We start from the raw sequence: 22591 nt of genomic DNA on the forward strand, positions 1-22591 counted from the left end.
TTTGGGTGCCAAGTATGTTCCAGGTATATCTATAACTCTGAGTCACACTTTTTATAGTAAGTACAGATGCCTCTTCGCAGAAACCCTTGTCAGAATTAGTCTCGTTTTCTTCTGCCATACAAAAAGACGAAATGAAGCAGGTTCTTTATGACTATGGATTTTACCAAGTTCCTGTTGGTTGCGTGGATGTTTCCGGGGGCTCTATCTTTGCTCTGCTCTTCAGACTCTGTAATACCTGAGCACAGCAGAGCTTTGTTTTTAATTAATGGATACTTTCATTTTTATCTTAAAACCACAATGAACGCTCTAAACGATCATGTTTCCCTTTCCCTTTTCACTTTCGCCACAAGAAAACTGAAAGCTGAGTCACAGCCAGAACTGACAATGAATAGGAATGACAGGCATTTCTATGCGCTCATCTGACGCTTTGCTGCATACTAACTCTACATACACTGTCTCATATAATTGCTATAACAAACCTAGGAGATAGGCAGTATTATGCTACTCCTTTAATAGATAAGGAAACTGAGATTCACAGAAGTCACATAGAAGTTGCAGATATCATACCTTTCACTTAGTGTATATATTTATGTATTTATATATGATATATAACAAGAGAAATTTTTTCTTAAAAATTTTGTATAATTGTATGTAATTTATGTATATATTTTCTAAGAAAAAAATTATCCTGTATGACCGTGATACCATCTTCAATTCAGGAAAGTTAATGTTGATATATTGTATTCAATATAAACCCATATTAAAATTTTGACAATTGTTCTAACACTGTTCTAAAAGAAAGTAGGTTTTAACGGCCGGGCGCGGTGGCTCCCACCTGTAATCCCAGCGCTTCGGGAGGCCGAGGCGGGCGGATCACACCTACAGTTTTAGAAGGTTGCTTTAACCCTCTTCCCAAAGTGCTTCTGTGGCCAAAGGGCCAAAATTACAGAACATTATCAAGAGGAGAACTGGAAAGAAATCAGAAACATTATCTGCTTTTGTGCCAAGGACTACTGTGGATGTACCTGGAACACCATACACAGATAAGGTCAAAAAAAAAAAAAAAAAGAGAGCGAAAGAACACCTCCTGGATTTGTCACTGAGGAATATGCTTGAATGGGGCAAGACTTGAAATTCGAATGCTTCAACCCAGGAAGACAAAGACTCAAATAAGATACCATTAAAGCATATAAAATTACAGTGTTTCTCATCCTCTGGATTCAGAAAAGAAGCAATTTTAAAGGAAATTTAAAGAAGGATTGCTTCAAGAGTAAGCAGTTCTTACTCGTGTAAGGATTGCTTGTAAGTGGCAATAATAGTTAAAAATATAAATTTAAATATTTATATTTTATAATTACAAAGTTAAAAATATAAATTTATTCAAAAAGAATTGAGAAATGTTTATAACTTTTAAATTCGTAATTCATTATAGAAGAAGCCTGTAAGAAAGTAAATTAGAAATGACCCCCACTGCTTTGGGAGGCAGAGGCAGGAGGAGCTCTTGAAGCCAGGAGTTCAAGACAAGCCTGGGCAACATAGTGAGAAACTACCTGAAAAAAAAAAAAAAAATTAGTCAGGCATGGTGGCACATGCCTGTAGTATCAGCTACTCATGAGGCCGATGGCAGAAGATTGCTTGAACCCAGGAGACTGAGGTTACAATCAGCTATGATTATGCCACTGCACTCCAGCGTAGGCAACAGAGTGAGACCTTGTCTCTAAAAAAAAATAGAAAAAAATAGAAAAGTATCATTTATATCACTAACCTGTCCTCCCACAAAATATCTTTCCATTGAATGAGTCATTGACCTAGCTCACGGTGACATTTTTATATCATCAGTTTTTCATTGCAGAGTTCTTGTCATAGTTTCATTTAATATGATACCTATCATTGGGACTAGCCATATCCATTTATACATTAATACATACATGTTTAAAGCTTCTATGCAGTTTTAGTATATAAGTATGAATGTTTCAAACTCAGACAGAAATCTTTGGGGCAATGGGAAAATTATATGTATTACTTATTCAGTAATAATCATTCAGTAATAGATTTGGAATTTATTTGAAAAGTATACATATATTTCAGAAGTGTGAACCATTAACATTCCTCATCATACTGTTTCATTTCTTTCCCCCTTTAAAGATATTTTTGGTACCTCTTAGTGTCAATATAAATGATAGTATAGATTGTCCTTAGTTGTTTTCATTCTTGCTGACAGTTTAATAAGAGGTCTGTAAAACAAAACAAAAGTAAGCATGAACCTTATATATCATCTTCACTTGCTGAACAAGTATGTAGAAATGCCTTTATTTGGACTTCACTTTATGAAATCAAACTGAAACCCAAAAATTTTAATGGATTGTATCTATGTGCTATTAATATCTCACCTCAGAGAGACACCTCAATGGGTGCCGAAGATTTCAAATGTACTTTTCTAAATCATATTTCAAATACTAAGGTAATCAATATTTTCTGTGACTTTGCAAAAGGGTTCTTAGATTTGGAGAATCTAGAGGATTTGCCTTTTTCAGTGACAATTTGGCTTTTGTTTGTTTCAGGGGACCCCATGGCCCATCACAGGGCCCACTACATAGTAAGCATTCAGAAAATACGTCATTCAATGGTTGATTAATTCAGGGTAGAAAGGTCTAAAGGAAGCGAAATGTCTAAAAGGACTTTAATTCTGATGTAGTCTGACTGCTAACAAATAAAAGAAACACCTCCAGCTATCATTGTTCATTCATTTGATAACAGTTCCCTGCCTGGTAACTGTGTCAGAGACCCAGAGATGCCCTTTCTCTGATAGTCCACAAGTCCCTCAAGAATGGGAATGTGATTAGCTCGGAGAGTTGCAGGCCGCTCCTGACGTCAGCTCCTTCTTTCTTAGACAGCGCAAAGACGAGCTGGAACAGAGAATGTCTGCTCTCCAGGAGAGCCGGAGAGAGCTCATGGTCCAGTTGGAGGGTCTCATGAAGCTGCTAAAGGTAAGACCTGCCAAATAAATTTTTCCTAAGCTTATTTTCCGTGTCATCTGTGAACATTTTTGCACATAATGTGCAATGGTTTTTCCAATCGCTGTATGTGATTTCCCTCAACATGTTGTTTCAAACTCAGATGTAAAACAATTTCTTAGACCAGTGTAGTAGTAGCTGTCAGTAATAGAACACATTCTTATCCATTTCCTGAAACCAGACTGCTGAGGGCCTTCATGGGGCAACTACTTCTTGGCTTATTTCCAGTTTCTTTATGTCTGCAAGTAATAGAACTGGATTTATCTAGAAATATTTTATATTTAGTAGCTTTCAGCAATTCTGATTAAATTAAGAGGAGTGACTGTTAATATCAGTAAAATATTTTATTCCATTAGTGTGCTTTATCAGTAAGTCACATGGTTTCTAGTGATCTCAAATGCAAACTCTATGAGAGAATATCTCCTTTCTCTTCTGCAAGTAAAGTGTTTAATAAGATGATTTATACAAGTCTTCTGCAGAGTGCTGTAATCTATTTTTCCCATTGGGAAGTGGCATTCTTCTTTTAGTAAAGCCTTATTCCCTTCTTTAGTATACATTAAATTGCATTTCAAGTCAAAGGCAGGCAAATTATGGCCACATGTCTATAGTCAGCCCATGTGATCAGTGCCACGTGATCATCCTGCCTGACATAAACAAGCAAGAACCAGTATGGATTGGAACTGTGACATGCCAAAGGCAGGAAATGAAACTTCTGATAGGAGAATGACGAAGGGAAGACCCTAGGGCAGCTCATTTGCGAGACAGGGTCTCCCAGCTTTCAGTCCGTGGATGTCCCACAGCCCCAGCACACCAACATTTGTTGTTTTTATTTTGTCTGTCCTTTCTTTCTCTCTCTCTTCTTTTTTTTTTTTTTTTTTTTTGTTTTTTGTCTACCTTTCTCTTTTCTTCCCTCTTTTCCTTCATTTTTTTTTTTGTTTCTTTCTTGGTTTCTCCCTCTTTCCTTCTTTCTTTTATTTTTTAACAAATATTTTTTGAAAGCTCCTTTGTCCCAGTCACTGTTCTTGTAATCTTTCTTTTGTTTTCCTTACTCTATTTTATTCCTTAGTCAACTTTTCCCTCCATCAGTATCCTCTTTAGCGATTGGTATTGGGAATACTTTATCTTTACTCAACAAAATTGACTTTTCAGTAAATTAGATTTTTGTTGATCTATCTTGGGCAAAATAAGACTAGACAATTCATAACCTGCTGCTGCTTCTGGCCTGTTAATCTTATTTGATAACCCCCCCCAAAAAAACTCTCTCTGCATCCCTTTCTAAATATACCAAATGAAAAGGACTGAACCCATCTCTCCCCTCAGTGAATGACAGGAAGCTTTGAAAACTGCCCCCTATGTTCCTCCTGCTTCTGTCATCATAGCTATGACTCTTTCCCTATGAGTTAGAAGTCTATTCCCCACCAGCCATCTTGGTATCAACCTAGCCTAACAGAGCACCGCCTTTTATCAAGATGTACACATGTCAGGATAGAGAGATGGATTGTGTTGAAAAATAGTTGTACATGCAGAGAAAAGAGATGGGCCTGTAGTCTCAAGTAACCAAGTAGACTTGGAGTGATAGTCACTGAGGTGGCAGAGGCCTGGACCTGCCATCAAAGCTGTGTTGATGTTTCCCCATCTTGCATTCCTTCACACTGTATACATGCTCTTTTTGGAACCCTGGGTAATCTAACTGTTATTGATTCAATCTTTCTGTAGGAAGAAGAACTGAAGCAGGGAGTAAGTTATGTCCCCTACTGCAGGTCTTAACTAACAGTGGAGGGGCCTGCCGACCTGCGGTTTTCTCATTGCTTTTGCTCTAATGTGTGTTCATGCTTCAGTTTGGAAAGAGAAAAAAGTCATACTAATTTGCTTCTTTTTCAATGTAGTGCTTGAATTGAGATATATAAATTTAGCATTTTTATAACTATCACTACTATCAGCATCAAAAGAAGAACTATGACATCTTTTAGAAAAGGGACCGAATCGTCATTTCTTGGAAACATTTTAGATCCCCAGAGGTATAAGTTTCAAACCAGTCTTATGCTTTTCAAGTTGTTGATCAGACCCTTCTCTTAATAGAGAGACACTCAACACAGTCACTAGAGACACACTGAGGTTCATGTCATCCCAAAACCTGCAGCACTCAGACGCTAACCTCTACACCCCCTCACGCTGTGAGTGTTCAATTCGGTTTCATTTTACTGAAAACCTGTGAAACCTCTTTTTATAAAAATCAGGCAGTTAAATCCCTTTTCACCACACAATTATTGAGCCTTGTTCCCCATGGCTCACCAAAATGCGCTCAGTCTTGCGAGGGAAAGACTGTACTCCGTAACTGTTCACTACCCATCTTTTTGGCTCTTCCCCAAAACAGAATGCTTACTGTTGGTTGACAATAATCTATTTTTAAAAGGAACTCCCAGCTTTTTCCTTAGCACCAGGAGCCTTTCTGCTCGGGGAGATGAGAGGGTCATTACATACTTTGTTTTTTTATTTGTTTGTTGTTTTTTTTTTTCGTCTGGAAATAGGGGCATTCGCATTTCCAGTTTTTCTAAACTGGAGCTGTCTGAACCTGTGGTCAGGCTCAAGAGCCAGCAGGGGGAGCAGCATACTCAAGGAAAAAAAATCAAATCACATTAAATTAAATCAAAGCAAAAGAAAAGCAGCTTTAATTTCAAGTGCATGTACTATGCTGTGTATGACAATATATCCCACTCACTAGCATTATTTGAAAGTTTCACATTATTTCCATGGATCAATTAGAACCACAGCCTGTCCAATTTCAACATATCTTTTATTTCTTCTGTATGCTCTTTTCTATTATTCATTATGTGTGTTTGTGTGTAACAAAGAATGTTTGGAAAATGCTGGACACATTTTTTACCCTTCATTCCCATGGTCTGTAAAAAAGGAAAGTGTAAAATCAATCTGTAATGTCAGACAATAAAGATAATGTATTACATTATTTTGTATTTTGTGAAAAAAATTACTAAATTAAAGTCAAATTTTACGGAAGACAGTCCCCCTGGGTGAAGGACACATAACACTTACAGCCTGTATAATTGCCCATGAATGTATACATGGGGTATTGCTATTGTATTTCCAATACACTTAGATCATGGTAAAGAAAAATGCCTTCTTCATGATACTTCTCTGCAAATGGCTTCTTTCCTTTCCTGTCTCTTACTTAGTATGTGCATAGAAAAAGGAAATAAGGTTCAATTATAACCTCCCTCCTCCTAGAGGAGAGAGAGGGCAATCATCCTGTCGTCATCAGCCTTGCTTTAGCCATTTCCCTTGGGGATACCTTCCTGGCCATTTCCCAGGCAGCACAATCTTGAAAGGCTCCTGTGGACCAGGAAGTTCATAAACAGATGGATGCACAGAGCCAAACTGCGGCAGTGCCCCCAAGGTGGCACCACTGCCCCCTCACTTTCCAGCTCCTCTCCACCAAGCCCCTCCTCAGCTTCTGCATCTCGGGGGACCAACGGCGGGTACTGCGGTGTAGGTACCTAAGGACCAGGGGCCCACATCACCCAGATGTCAGCAATACATCGTCTAGGTGGTGACAGAGTTTGCCTATTTCACTCATTTATCTTTTTGCTTTTATACACAAGCCTCTTTTCAAAAAGGACCCGAGGCAGCTTACAACAAAAGATATAAACAGTGACTTCATAAAATTGAAATAGAAAAATCAAAAACTAAAGAAAAGAAAATGCGAATATGCTAATCTTAAGGGACAAGGATGTTACTCTGCACGTTCAGGCAATGAAGCAAACAAAAGAAAGTATCGGTGGTTTTATCAGTACAGAAATACCACTTCTCAGGGGAACAAAATTTCTGTTGGCATAAAATATGAAAGAAAGTCTTCACTGGGAGCTTTATAGGAGTACTGGACAATAAAAAAGGAAAGAAGCAGTCATAGATTTCATGTGGCTGTTTCTTACACTGACCTCAGTCAAAATTAAAAGCAGAACCTTATCAGTCCCAGCCCTAGAGAGGCGGTTCTGCAAAGAAATAAACAAATGCGGTCCAAATATAGACTTCTCATGGTAAAACATGATCTAAGGAGAGAATTTAGAGGTTTTAGACTGGCATCTGCTTCTAAATTCTGTTTTTATTTATGATTGTTTCTCCCCTTTGGGGACATTATCTTTGTAAAACCAAACTTAGAACACCCCCACACAACAAATTGTACTTGATTTAATAACCTCTACTTGCTTTATCATAAGTCTGTGTGGTTCAATGTAGTGTTTTATTATACTGGCATATATAATTTCTACTTCATTCTTTCTTGTTAGAGGTAATGCATGAATTTATCCCTCTCGAGGATAGAACATGAATTAAAAAAAATAGTGCCTGTAATATAATGTGATGATTATGATATCACAAGCAATAAATTTTTTTTTACAAAACTTGAATTGAAGTTATCCTACCCTCTTTCTTCTTTGTGTATCTTTAAGATTTATTGAAGGAACCATAAAAGGAACACTCATAAAACGTTTAATAATGAAGGCAGCTGGGGTATAATTGCAGTACCAATATGTTCCAGTTTCTGGTACACTTCCAGTTCCAAATATTATGTACCAGTCTAAAACTGAGTAGCCTGACTTTGATTCCACAAAGTAAGGTCTCAATATTCGTTTTCTTAGCAAAGTTACCAGAATTAGACCTGAATTACAGTGGTCCCAGAGTTTTGCTCACAGCTATAAGCTTAACTTACATGGTCATTAATTTCAAACTATTGATAATCCATGGCTAATAGGATTATTGTATAGATTTTAATAGATACTGGATGTGAAAGCACTTTGTAAACTCTTATATGTCAGCTATAAGTATGAATGTATGTATACAGGTATACATATGCATAGGTATATACAATCTTTTCAAATTTGATCCATATTTTACACATACCCACATATACATACACACACCCACACACACATTCACTTCTCTTCCTTACAGTTCATTAACAGTGTCTCCATCAGGGAAAGAAATTTGAAAATGACTTTTAATTTGTTTTTTACATGTAATTGCTTTTAACAGTAGAAAAAAAGAGTCATTTTTATGTTAGACAAAGTGACAGACAAGTTCAGTAAGTTTATATTTTCCTATTTCTGGTAACATCAGATATGATCCTAGATATACTAATATCTACAGAGTGTGGCTTTCACCAAAATTTGAGTAGGTATATTAAACAGCTAATACAGTGAAGGGCTGACAGTAACAGATATTCTATATGAGTGCAGTGAAACATCTGATATTTTTTCTGAAAGGTTTATCTATAATAAACATTTTTGTTTGAGAGAGGTGATTAGTACAGGGTGCATATTTTAGTCAAGGATAAAACTAAGTTTATGTTAATTTGCAGAACTTTTTTTCAGACTTACAATAAGGATGCATTTTTTTAAACTACATTTTAAACTTTGGGATCAAACTGTTTCTTATTTGGGAAGATAATGTCTATACATTGGTATTATGTTAAGTAATACAATTGTTCTAATTTGGTGGGGGAAAAAAGTCAAGCATCATTCCAAATTCCATCTCCTACCCTTATTCTCTTCTCTGTTTATAACTGGATGGTCCAATTAAGTCAGGAAATTGTAGTCATCAGGTTTCTACTTCTTCCAAACACTTTGTGGAATACTAGCAGGCCAGCAATAACCAGCTTGGGCCTCACTTTCCTGGCTTTTCCTCGCTCATCCTCTCTGGTGGGTATTCAATGCAGGCATGAACCAGTCAAAAGCAAGGGAGAGGGATAATTCACCTCATAAATGATCAACTGCAATATAAAGATGGTCATCTAGTGTTCAAAAACATACCCTCCCAGACTCACTCTTTTTAAAATTAAGTATTGATTATTATAATTAATTCTAAATAAGTAAATAATATTTCTCTGCTTAAAAGCCTTGGAAGATGACACTCTCGTTCACAATAAAGTCTACCCTGGAGGTCCCCAGACCTGCCTGTCTCCCTTTTCTAGCCTCATTTCTCTCTACACCCAGCAGCCAGCCTGACACCAGAGCCACACAATGGTGTCAGGCCTTCCCACACTCTCCACAATACGTCTCAGATTTCCCATGCCTTGCTCCCGCTATTCCAAGGCCCAGGTTGCTCTGCTCTTTTCTTCTCCCCACACTTTCTCATTTCTGCCTGGAAATCTTCACTGTTAAAGCCCAAGTCAAATGATGCCTCCTGCCTGAACAGTCAGAATTAATCACCTCCTGTGTACCCCCACAACACTCTATTCACAATGACTACTTTAAAAAGGCTGATTATAAAAATTATCATCAATGTGAGGATAGTCAGTGCACTTATATTGGAAGAATAAGGATGAAAACAGGGTTGAATGCTGCTAAACACTGCTTTGCTGCACCTTCCCAGGATGCTAGGTGCAGCCAGGCATGACCAGACTGCACTCTCAGCCAAACTGAGAGGCAGACTCTTCAGGTCTAGCAGGGAGGGGGACATATAATTCTCTGCTCTTTCACCAGGGGGTCCTGATTCAACAATTAGACATTTGCTCCTTTTCCTGAAGCATCCTTCATTTCTGATGGTGAATAGAAACCAAAACACTTTCTGGAAAATATCAAAAAATGTATGAATCTTGTCAGACTTTTAAAAATTTGATACAACAGCAAATTGAGTAGACTTGGAGGATGGTGCATAGAAATTAATTTTTCATTTATTCTCCAGGAAGTGAGCTATTTTAAATTTGCCAAGTGTGATATATGTTTTCCTTCTTCCATAAATCAACTCTCTCCTTGGGAATTTTAGATCTATATATTGATCTGCATGGACCGTTGTCCCTTAAGTCTTTGCTCCATTAATCATTGAGTAATTTCCAGGAAAGGATATTCCCAGAGATTATTCACTCTAACTCTTCTACAGTTGTTAGCAGACAACTATGCCTCATGACCAGGCTGGAAGCCACCATTGACCAAGGCCACTTCCTGTGAAAATGAAACTCAGTGACATCATCACTGATCTGTCCCAATGCCAAGAGGCCACTGCCTTTTCCTAGTGTTCCTACAAGAACAGAACAGAAAGGAAGGCCAGAGATGGCATTCCTTACAGTGGGTAGGCACTAGGAAGATGCTATGCATCAAACTGGACAGTGTCCTGACATGGAGAGATGGAGCCGTGATCACCCAGGGTGTCAGTGTCCTACCCCCAAAAGTCTGGGTAAAGGCTGGATGTGACATGGGAGTTGCCAGTTGTGGGAAAGATGCATCTGATTATTCTCTTCAGCACAGGATCTTCCACCTAAATTCTTCACATAATCATACTGCACAAAATTGCACCAATTAGAGACTCCCTTGGGAAATAGTGGCTATTCATCATTCACACATTGGTATAATTTAGATTCAGTCAACTGTTTTTCCTTTAACACACAACGAGAGCCAATTATTTTCTTCTTAATGTAGAACCACTAATGGGAGTTTTGAAAAAGAATGCCCACAGAAAGGAGTAGCAAAAGTTGCCTTTGAGACCAGGCACTGAGCAGAGAGAGGTAGGGTGGGGCATGCCTCAGACCCACAGGAATTAGCAGAGGAGCCCAGTGCACTAAGAGATGGGGAGAGGCTCACAGAAAAGGAGGTGGAAGAGCCAGACATATGAGTCTACTTACAAATGCTGCCTAGAGGGAGGAGCCCCCAGCTCCCTGGAGAACCTGGTATAAGAGGTATAATCAAGGCTGGTGTGCACTACAGCCCTGGAACAGACATTAAAGTAGTGAAATAAGGTCCATAGCCCCATATCTCAAATCACTAGATCCAGACATGTTCCAGAATTCAGAATTTATCTAGTTTTGAAAAGCAATATGATGCAGATATCATTATCAGTTGCCTCACATCCATTAAGACCAAATTCATTATGGAATGACCAGTGTTTGTCAGAGCTTTTTTGGCTTTCAGAATTGCAAATAAGAGATTGTAGGCCTGTACTTCTGTACCAATTGATAAACAGTCCAAAGGCCCTCCCACCACCCTGAGCATCCACACACCTTTTCTGTGATCCAGCAACTAAAATATATTGCCTGGCCCAGTAGCAGGAACCCCCAGGACACTGCTCCAGCACCACAAGGTGGTCGTGCTGGGTCTGTGCCCTGCGCCTGTTCCCTCTTCAGGCTGCTGAACCTTTCCACACTAGTGAAGCATAGGTGGAAGCATATGATGGCTGGCCACAGTGCCCACAGTCCTTAGAATCAGCATGGTGAAGCCTGGGCTTGGAGTCTAAAGACTAGGGATAATCTCTGGCATTCTCTTGCTCAGAAACCTTGGGTAATCCAGTTATCTCCTCTGAGCCTCAGTTTACTAATATATAAAGTGGGAATAATAATACCTCATATGGTTGTTAAGAGGATTACATGAAGTATGAGGGGCTAAAGTGCTTTACAGACTGCAAATTGCTATTCAAATATAGGATAGTACCACTCCTACCATTGTACTAGGAAAATGAAACAAAACAGTGTATGTAAAAGTGCTTAATACACTGTGAATTACTTACAAAAGTGGAGTTGTATTATTATTGTGAACTTCCCACCATGGAAGACAATCTGGGTTCCCAGGGATGAGAATGTAACCCACACTGATAGCCAAGAGAATCCTACTTCTTAATAACCACTCCGTCCAATTTCCCTTCTCTAGTCCCCACTCCCGGCTGTGATTATTGGTCCCTTAATAAAGAGGACAGAGACAAAAGGCTCAGGAGCCCTGCTAAGGGCCCTGCCTCGAAAAGGATGTACAAGAGGAATTGCCAAAATAGGAAGAGCTCAGGGCACTTCATCAGCATCTGTCTCCATTGAGGGACTTTTTGCCAGCCATGGCCATCAAGGCTCCCGCAGCCCAGGGCACTCAGAGCCCCTGGGCTCAGCCCCAGCCCTGCTGCTCTGGCTCTGTCTCCTGATGAAGCAATTATTGTCACCTCTCTGAGTACTGGGCTCCACAACTTCACATTCAGAGTGAGAATGCATGGAGAGAAATCAGTGAGAGTGTATGTGAAAACCCTTTGAACATCATAAAGCTTAACGCAAATGTGAAATTATTTATTATTGGCATGGGAAGGTCAAGGATTTAGTGGTAGCTCAGAAGCAGAAGGTTTCAAGGTAATGGGGCTGAGCTGCCAGAGTTTTCTGGGGAAAACCAGACCCCTCCTTGAGCAGGCCGAGGGAAGCAGGCTGCAAAAGCATCACAACTGGGCAAAGTTCTCTTCCTTGGGCCTGGACAGACCATTACAAGGTACTGTTGAGAGTGAAAGAATGAGACCCTCAGCCCATTGGGCACCCCATGAGATATTTTCTGTGCTCTGTTCTGTTTTGCTCCATTTTTAATTCTGGATTTTTCTCAGTTTATGGCTTTAACAATTATGTGTGATGCTGAGCTAACAGCATGGCATTTTTTCAGGATTGATGTGGTGTGTTTTAACCACAAGCCACTGAACCCAAAGCAAATATCTAAATGGAATATTCCAGAGCATTGCTCTGGTCTGGGAGTTTGAATGGGTTAATGATGACTCTCTGGGCCTTGCTGGAGAAGAATTCTCACTCTAGCAACCATAGCAAACAGATTGGGATGGAATTGATGTGAACACCTAATCTGTTGTGTGTGCACTCAAGGGTCTCTTTGCATTTTCTTACGCATGTGACTGACTTCTTTTATCAACTAATTATTAAAACAGGGAGAATATTTACAAGGCACCTCATTTAGAGACAAATCCTTAAGATTCGAGGTGTGACAGTCTCAGAATAGTTTCATGCCAAAAACTGTAGTGCAAAGATAAGTTCCTTTAGTTGTTTTCTACTTTTTTCTTTACTCGTCTTTAAATCCTACTATTCTTATTGTCCTGATAGAATACTGCTTTTTCGTAGGAGAAGAGAAGGACATTTCCTGCAGGAAATAATACCAAAAAATTAGAAAACAAGGTTTCTTCTTCTTTTTCCCCATTGGAATTCCTGAGTCACTAATTTGACAAAATCAACTTTTACTGTAAAATAGAGAGAAAACAATTTACACTTCATTTGATTCTTAATTTGAGACTTAATATGCACAATATTGTATGACATGATTTAAACTCTTATCCTCTAAAGATGATGCTAGTATAGTCAGGTTGAAAATTTAGAAAGCGTCCATTGCAAATAGTCTTCTAGTTTGTATTTTAAACTTTCTCCTTAATGTCTTCTTATTCCTGGGAGACCTTCTCCTTCAAGGAGAAAGTATCCACACCTTGTAATTATCTGCATTTAACAGTACCTTCATTTTATGGGCACACGTCTCATATACTGTAGAGCAATGCTCTACTAATATTTTTGGCTTTCAATATTTAACCCAAACTTCAGATTACGTAGAAGATCCTAAATTATCTGCACCTGCAAAATAGCTTTAGGATTACCCAACTCAATTACCTAGGATTTCCTCCTGCTTTGAAATTTCATTGTCACTGTTTTCAACCATCAACTGAGGCAGTGGGGATGCTACATGACATTTTCTTGGGAAAGCAAATTAATGACTCGCATTGTCTCTCCAGACTCAGGGGGCTGGCTCTCCCCGCTCCTCCCCCAGCCACACCATCAGCAGGCCAATTCCCATGCCCGTCCGGTCAGCATCAGCCTGCTCCACCCCGACGCACACGCCGCAGGACTCCCTCACAGGGGTAGGGGGAGATGTACAGGAGGCATTTGCACAAAGTAAGTGGCTTTATTTTTTGTTGTGGTCTGCTTTTATGTGACAAATAGGTCACCAAGGTCTGTTGAGTGGTCAAGAGTTGTCAGAGCAACATGTGACTTCATATTGAAGAGTCTTTCACGGCTGGTGTCAGAGCCGGGCCTGCCAGCCGTTTTGGGAACTCCCTACCCCGATTTGTTCTCACTTCACCATTTTACCTTCCTTTGGCTTTTGTTACCCTGTCTTATTTTTTAGTAAGTCTTTGTTCATCAAAAGACAGGAAATCTTTTCACCAGGACCCCCAGAAAACTTCATAAATGTAATCCATTTTTTTTTAATTCTTAGAGATTTTATCTCATATTGTCTTTTCTTTATATTAAAGTCAAGACTGAGATAAGTAATCACAGCTCTTTAGCAATGAGGTAAGCAAGAAGGACATGTAGTCATTTGACAGATTCCCTGTTCAGATTCCCCAAAGAGCTGAACCATTGCTTCTGTAAGGTAGAGCTACAGGGTTAGGCCTCTGCAGTTAGAGGAGTACAAAGAGGGATGGGGATGCCAGCCAGCACTTTCCCACGACAGGGAGAGTGACTGTATTAATTTAGAAATATTTTTAACACTTTTTAAAACCTCTTCTCACTATCACTTTTTAAATTTGTAGAGAATAAGAAAAAAAAATCATTCTGTAGATCTTCACCCGGCAGCTTTCATTCCCAGAAGTAACCACTACTAACAATTTGATCCTTCCCAAAGTTTTGCTGATGTGTAAATAGATATGTTTAAGGATGTGATTATAGGCACATACTCTTTTCTGGTTTTTTTCACACAAATAGGATCATACATTGCATTTTGGGGTCTGCAATTTGCATTTTCTTTAAATTAGCAATCTATCATGCACATTCTTCAAAGTCTTCACATAGAGATCTAAGGAAAAGAGAGACGTGTTTGACTATGAGTTTTAAGGCAAAGGAGATCACAAACAAAGTTAAAAGACAGAAAACAGTCTTGAGGAAACCATTTCCAGCATATGTGTCAATCAAGTTTCATAATTTCACAAAAATCACGTAGAGATCAGAAAGAAAAGACACCACCAAAACAAAAACAGGTGAAAGATACGGACAGACAGAAGAACAAAGAGAAATTGCCAATAAATATATGAAAAGATGTTCAACCTCTGATATAATTGCAGAAATATAAATTTTAATAAGTATCGCTTTTTGCCTAGAAGATGAAAAAAGTGTTTTGAAACATCATAATATCCAGGGATAGCAAGAGTGCGAGGAAACAGGTACTCTCATCCATGTGGAGGGGTGATAAAATCGTAACACACTTCAGTGAGAGACAATGATGAACTCTGTACTCTCTTATGAGGGAAAAGGAAGGATCTATATTAGAACTTTTTCTTCTAGGCACTGAACATAACTCAAGAGTTTTTAAAAATGTAATTCACAAAATAACTTTTTTATTTTAATTTTTAGAAAGAAAAATATCCCTTCTCTAAATCATATTTTAAAGAAATTTACCATATTTTAAATCAATTTGTGATTTCCATTATAATAAATGTTTTACTTAACTACTGTGATTTTTTAAATTTAAACATATTTATTATTTTATTTAGTTAGTATTACTTTCTGAAAAACGACAGAATGAAATGTGGCCTGTAGGCAGCCTTTAACTTATAAAGAGTTCATGCCACCTAAGTTCATTTGTAAGTTAGGTATTTGGAATCTTGAACCATTTTTTTCTCAAAGATGTTATGGTAATTATCTCTCTTTACTTTCCCTACTCCCAGGCTGGATCACAAGCATCCATTTAAACCTTAGTGTGCCTGAAACAAAATAATAATCATTCTCTGCCATTAAGAAACATAGTCCAAGTTCCAATTCTTAGTATCAGACATGCATCTGCCCATGTCTTGGCAGAAGAAACAAGAATCCTCACCCCTTTCTCACACTCTGGGGGCATTCAGTGCATGTGGGTTTCCCATTCCCAAGTGGTACTTATACTGGCAGGAAGAGCTCTGGAAGCCCTGATAGGAGACAGCACATGTCCTAGCAGAGACCAGAATCAAAAGTGCTCAGCCACCAGGTAAGGGCAAGAACAATAATAGCAGCTAGGAAGGCACAGCTCTCCTGGCAAACCTGACTTTTCATCTGTGTGGATTATTCTTTCTTTCTTTTTTTTTTTTTTTTTTGAGACAGAGTCTTGCTCTGTTGCCCAGGCTGGAGTGCAGTGGAGCAATCTCGGTTTACTGCAAGTGCCGCCTCCCGGGGTTCACACCATTCTCCTGCCTCAGCCTCCCGAGTAGCTGGGACTACAGGCACCCGCCACCATGCCCAGCTAATTTTTTTGTATTTTTAGTAGAGTCGGGGTTTCACCGTGTTAGCCAGGATGGTCTCGATCTCCTGACCTCATGATCCGCCCACCTGGGCCTCCCAAAGTGCTGGGATTACAGGCATGAGCCACCGCGCCCGGCCAGGATTACTCTTAAGAAGGGTGACCACACACACTGGTGTACCTGGGACCATCCCAGTTTTGCCAGGTCAGCCAGTCTGATTCATACTGCTCTCTTTCACTTTCAAAATTGTCCCCACTTGGACAAATAATATGTGAAGCTCCATCATTAGCCATGTCTTCTTATCGCAGGACCCACTGCCCTAAGCGGTGTTTTGTTGCTGCTGTTGTTTTTTCAGGAAATGAACCAAAGCACTTCTGAAAAGGAGAAGTCTTAGAAGTTTTCTTGCTTTAGGTTATTAATGGGAAAGATAAACAAACAACATAAAAATTTAGGATAAAAGAAAGGCTTTGGTTTTTTAAATTATTTCTTCTTCCCTGAAGGTTCAAGAAGAAATTTAAGGAATGACTTGCTAGTGGCTGCGGATTCCATCACTAACACCATGTCCTCTCTTGTGAAAGAGCTGAATTCTGGTGAGCTCCTGATTCCCTTTCATTTGTCTGCTCATCATGGAGGGGTCCGTAAGTGCTAGGGGCCTCTCCTAGAGATCTGCTCATTGTCTAATATCAAAAGATTGTTTAAAGCTGTCCGTGGTATTTTGTTGGTCCATTCAGATTTGAGGGTTGTTTTTTGTTTTTTTTTTTAAATTTTTGTTTTGTTTTTTGAGACAGCGTCTCTCTGTGTTGCCAGGCTGAAGTGCAGTGGCACCATCATAGCTCACTGGCATGTCAAACACTTGGGCTCAAGCAATCCTCCCACCTGAGCCTCCCTAGTAGCTGGGACTACAAGCACATACCAGCACACCGGGCTAATGTTGTTTGTTTGTTTTCATGGAGACAGAGTCTTTGCTATGTTTCCCAGGCTGGTCTCAAACTCCTGGCCTCAAGTGATCCTCCTGCCTTTTCCTCCCAAAGTGCTTGAGCCACCATGCCTGGCCTATTCAGATTTTTAAAGTAATGTTTATATTTTGCTTATTAAAAGACTATTAATACATACTCAATGTAAAAAGTTTGAAAAAGGCAGAAAAGAACAACGCAAAATATTCAAACTGACCTATAATTCTGGAATCCAAAGACAGCCACTGTTCACATCTATGGTGACCTAAAACAACATGATGCTAAAGTTATTTTATAGGGTCAAATGTTTTATTTATTTATTTATTTATTTATTTATGTTTTGAGATGGGGTCTTGCTGGTCTTGAATTCCTGGGCTCAAATGATCATCCTGCTTCAGCCTCCCAAAGTGCTGGGATTTCCAGCCCTTATCTATTTAGGTTTCATTAATTTAGAACACCTGATCATTTGAATTTGAATTTCAAATTGAAATTTACCTTTGCAATATCTCTGAAGATAGATCTGCCCAGAAATAAATGCATAAAATGTAAGGAGACTTTTTATCCTCCTAATACTACAAAGAGTGTTCAAAACTTTAGCAGTATGAATATGCAAATAAATATCCTACCAGTTACTAATGCAGCTCCGTCTATTCCTTAAGGCCGACCTAGCAAGAGATTTGTCTGGCAAGACTATGGTCTTATGGTAGAGATTACAACAGCTATAAGAAATAAAACTTCAGTATTAAAAAAATCCTGGACTTAACTTTCTTAAAGCCTCTCAATTGAAAATTGTTGCTACTAATTTAAATTAAGATTACCAAACAGAATTAAATGATAGTAGTTAATACATCATGATTAATGGCAGGTAGCCACGCCCCTAGCAAATGATGAGTATGAAGTTATCCTTGGTGTAGCAGTCTTAAGCACTGTTAGTTTATACTCATAATTCTTTAAAGTATTAAGTGATAGGGTTCACTTCATATTTTAAGTTCATATTTGAGGCATTTTAGGTGAATACTTTATGGTTAGGTTTAGGTTTTAACTCATATTTCTTAAATTAGTGTAATATTAAGCAAAAGTAACAATTTTAGTTAAGTCTCTTACAGAAGGGAAAAACCAGAAGTTTTAAAAAGTCAGTTACTAAGATGGCAAAAATTCCTCATAACATTTCTGAGATTTAAAAAATGCTGTATACCAACTGATTTTATAGTAATTCATGTCAATATCAATTCGTATTTTGAAAAAATAAAAATGTACTTGATTAAAATATGATAACTGGTTAACATTTTACACAGCACAGGTTGATTTGTTAAGCCTACTCCCTTATTTGCAGGTCATAAAAAATCTAACAAGTCACTCTTTATTTCTTCAATTGTATCTGCTAGAGGTTGGAAGTGAAACAGAGAGTAATGTGGATTCTGAATTTGCACGGACTCAGTTTGAGGATCTTGTTCCCTCACCAACCTCTGAAAAGGCTTTTCTAGCGCAAATCCATGCTCGAAAACCTGGGTATATTCACAGTGGAGCTACCACAAGTACCATGCGTGGCGACATGTGAGTATCTTCCGCTTGGAGGCATTTTCTCAGTAACAAAACAATCCGTAGGAGGCAATAAGAAAGTAAAAGCATAATTGTTTAGGGTTTTTTTTTAACCTTCAAAAGGGGTGACATAGTTTTCTTTTCTGCCAGAGATACAGAATGGTGCTACATATAAACTCGGCATTGTAATATCTCTCCTCTTACAATTTCCAGAGAGTTATCAATAACCTAAACCAACCAGTGCCTATCAAGAGCCTGCCTTGCCCAAGGCGCAGTGCTAGTTCTATACAAAATAGTATTAAAAAACTGCTGCCACCCTTTTAGGACTCAGACTACTTCAGGAGATAAATCATCCTATCTTCTGAACTTACTGTATTTGCACTTAGAGGATACCATGACATTGGAGAGGTCTCTGTTCAGAATTGGTGTAAACAACATCATATAAGTATTTGGAATTGAAATAAGTACATGTATAAAATCTCATTATAAAGAAATCCAGTTTGGTTGACTTGTTGAATATGTATACATCTGACCCTCTAAAGACTTATTTGCGAAAGTTTCCACCCAGTTCTGGAGCTTGTCAGAAACCAGCAGCATCAGTGACGTCCTGTGACCACTAGACTTTCCGTGACCCTGGATCAGCTCAAAGTAGTCAGCAGAGAAAACCAAAGCTGAGAAACAAAGGCAAAGCTGGGACAGAGCTGCAGAGCCCAACTTGGGAGGGAAAGGAGGAAAACAAAAGAAGGGAAGAAAGTGGCCCGTTAGGAGACCATGGTTCGTGGAGTTACGGGAAACGTGGGCAAAAGCTGGGGGAGGGAGCGTCTGAACGCTAAAAATACTACAGAAGGGTGGTGTTGCTTAATACGAAAAGTACTTCAGACTAGTGTATAAAAATAAACTGGCCATGTTAAAGACTCAGAGAAGAAACTAACCTGAGGCCTTTCTGGTGTCTGGCTCCCAATCCCAGCAGTGAATAAACGATCAGTAATCATGGAGAATTATCAAGAGCTGTGGTCTGAGAGTCAGCTGTGAAGCAGCAGAGAATAGGATCAAAACAAAACCATTATAATGGGACTTAACATGGCAGTACGCTGCTGCTGAATAGAGTTTGCTTTCTTGTCCTTTCTTCTGTATTCTAGAATTGTTGGATTTGTTATTCAAAACAGTGAATTAGTTGTCATCTGTTTTGTCTGGTAAATGCATATCTATTTGACTTTTTATTATTAAGCATTTATATGGCAGTTAGCTAGAATTTCCTTGTCCCAATTCTAAAGTCCAAGGCTGTTGGGGCCACCCTAATCTGCTAGCCCTGGTACGCTGAGTGGCAGTACCAGCTACCAACATGTGACTCAGGAGTTAGGGAAGGAAAGTTAACAGAGGCCTAGGCAGACCCATTTAGGCTGGCCCCAAACCTCCAAAAATAACCAGAACAAGCTGTACAGCTATAAATAAACATGAACAACGACGTTCAAGTTCCAGCCTAGAAACTTCTTCTTGACCACTTATTTCATTTTAGGGAATAATTTAATATCTCTATTGTCTAAACATGTCCTTGTGTCTTACCCTGAGAATCTTTTAGTCCTCTGATTTAGGTAGCAAGCTTACGTCCAGCCCCATGAAGAGCTTTGCATAGTCTAGGATGAATAGATGGAGACGGAGTTCCACATCAGGGAATGAAGTCATTTTTAACTATTTATTTTAGAGTGGAATTGGATAATTAAAATGCTTTTTTTTTCATATTTAGAGCTAAGATCAAGAGTTATGGGTTAGTAGCCCTCCTGGCATCGACTAGCTGATATTCTTAGACTTAATTCTGTAAAAATAAGGCATGAATGTGGTGTGCATTCATATGTGTATGTGCATGTGTGGGTAACACAAAAGAGACTAAATTAAAACCAAATGTCCTTAAGCATTACTTCACTAGAGGGCTCACTCTCCATACAGAAAGTGATCCTGGGTTCTATTTTGAAGAAGAATAAAAAGAGCCCTCAGATTGGGAAAACTTTGTATCCCCTCAAAAGATGTTTGCCATTTTTAAAAATACAGAACATTTAAAGGGCCAACCCATTTCAGTAAACCCTAGGAAAAAGAGAGATGACCTATGACCACAACTGCCATAAAAAAATTGTGTCTGAAAATACCTTGATCATATATTGCTTCCAACCTCCAAAATGTTTCCAAGTTTTTCTTTAGGTATTACTAAAGAAGACATGAAAGTGACTTGGAGAACTAAGGAGAAATAAAGGTGCCAATAAACTACAGCTCACACACGAATCCCACTTGTAATTCTCTTTTAAGATTCACTCTAAAATGTCATCTGTGGTTTATTCTCAGGGTTACGGAGGATGCAGATCCCTATGTGCGGCCTGAGGATGAAAACTACGAAAATGACTCTGTCCGGCAGCTGGAGAATGAGCTCAAGATGGAGGAATACCTGAAACAGAAGCTGCAGGATGAAGCCTATCAGGTACCGGGATCCAGGCCCACCCACCCCACCTCTTCTGCCTCAACCCCTTGGTAGCTGGGTCTTTGACATGACTTGCAGAATCAGGGCCTTCTCCTTCCTTCCACCCTCCCTTTCCAAAATATGCTGATTTTACTCCTTAATCCATGTCTTCTAGACAGTACAAATATTAAATGCTTCTTTTTTTTTTTTTTGAGACAGAGTTTCACTCTGTCACCCAGGCTGGAGTGCAGTGGTGTGATCTTGGCTCACTGCAACCTCTGCCTCCCTGGTTTAAGCAATTCTCCTGCCTCAGCCTCCCCAGTTGCTGGGACTACAGGTGCACATCACTACGCCCAGCTAATTTCTGTATTTTTAGTAGAGACGAGGTTTCACCATATTGGCCAGGCTGGTCTCGAACTCCTGACCTCGTGATCCGCCCACCTCAGCCTCCCAAAGTGCTGGGATTACAAGTGTGAGCCACTGCACCCACTTCTTATAACTGTCACTCACCATGTATTCTTTTAAATTCCGCCATAGAAAGTGATAAGTGGCCTTCTTATATTGGAAAATAACATGGTAACTAACAGTCCAAACTCTTTCAGGCCCATTAAGAAAGATGCTTTTTCTCATAATTATTTTTAAATGGATGCAAAGAGCAGGGCACAAGAAAACTGAATAATCATAAACCTATCACCTCCCTTGAATTATTTGCCCTCAGCCTTCCTCATTGCCCACCTCATGCCAAGTGTAAGTAGGAGAATGGCAAACCTCATGGAGAAATTTTGGGGGAACTGCAGGCCTGTGTTCAGCAAGGTGTGGACGGACAGATTTTCAGATGTACTGGAGTATGTTAGCCACCTGAAAATTCACTGAACATGACATATACAATTGGGAATAAATGGAACCAGCGACTCATCCTAAAGGCCACGCATTTCCCCGTGGAGATCGTTCTATTGCCTTGTTTGTCTTCCTCATGTGTTCCTTTTCCCTTTAATTCACAGGCGTTTGCTTGGGGTTCTGGTATTTCAGGGATGTTTGCCTGGTTGAGACCAGCTTTTTCCTGGGCCTCATTGGTTATTTTATCCTGTCAGACTTTCTGTCGAATGGCCAGACAAGTTTTCTGCACATTCTTTTGCTTTTTGTTTCTTTTTTGTTTTGTTTTGTTTTTTCTTTTTGAGACAGGGTCTCATTCTGCTGCCCAGGCTGGAGTGCTGTTGCACGATCATAGCTTACTGCAGCCTCGAACTCCTGAGCACAAGTGGTCCTCCCACCTCAGCCTCCTGTAGCTGGGACTACAGGTGCACACCACCACACCTGGCTAATGTTTTTATTTGTTGTGGTGGACAGGGTCCACCCTATTGTTCAAGCTGGTATTGAACTTCTGGTCTCAAGCAATCCTCCCACCCCGGCCTCCCAAAGTGTTGGGATTACACGCATAAGCCACCATATCCAGCCTTTCTGCATATTATTAGGGCAGCAGTGCCCTCTCTTACTTTGTTATTGAAAAAAAAAAAGAGAGAGAGAAGCAGAAAGAATAAATTATCTCAGATTTTCAGATGTACTGGAGTATGTTAGCCACCTGAAAATTCACTGAACATGACATATACAATTGGGAATAAATGGAACCAGCGACTCATCCT

At 39.3% G+C, this 22591-nt stretch overlaps 1 protein-coding gene across 12 annotated transcripts in view; it reads left to right on the forward strand.

Moving 5' to 3' along the window:
• Window positions 1-22591, forward strand: part of DTNA (dystrobrevin, alpha) — a 396613-nt gene that overhangs the window by 365775 nt on the left and 8247 nt on the right. For 6 of the 12 annotated variants that reach the window (XM_011974402.1, XM_011974403.1, XM_011974400.1 and 3 more), the window contains 5 exons: window positions 2891-2987; window positions 13539-13698; window positions 16514-16603; window positions 18352-18520; window positions 20840-20972. In XM_011974402.1, coding sequence (XP_011829792.1) covers window positions 2891-2987; window positions 13539-13698; window positions 16514-16603; window positions 18352-18520; window positions 20840-20972 — 649 coding nt within the window. Of the gene's footprint in view, window positions 1-2890; window positions 2988-4730; window positions 7433-13538; window positions 13699-16513; window positions 16604-18351; window positions 18521-20839; window positions 20973-22591 lie in introns of those variants that run through there. The other 6 variants (XM_011974405.1, XM_011974411.1, XM_011974404.1 and 3 more) reach the window with 2 other exon arrangements.

The sequence above is a fragment of the Mandrillus leucophaeus genome, unplaced genomic scaffold (assembly GCF_000951045.1).
Source record: "Mandrillus leucophaeus isolate KB7577 unplaced genomic scaffold, Mleu.le_1.0 Scaffold145, whole genome shotgun sequence".
NCBI lineage: Eukaryota > Metazoa > Chordata > Mammalia > Primates > Cercopithecidae > Mandrillus > Mandrillus leucophaeus.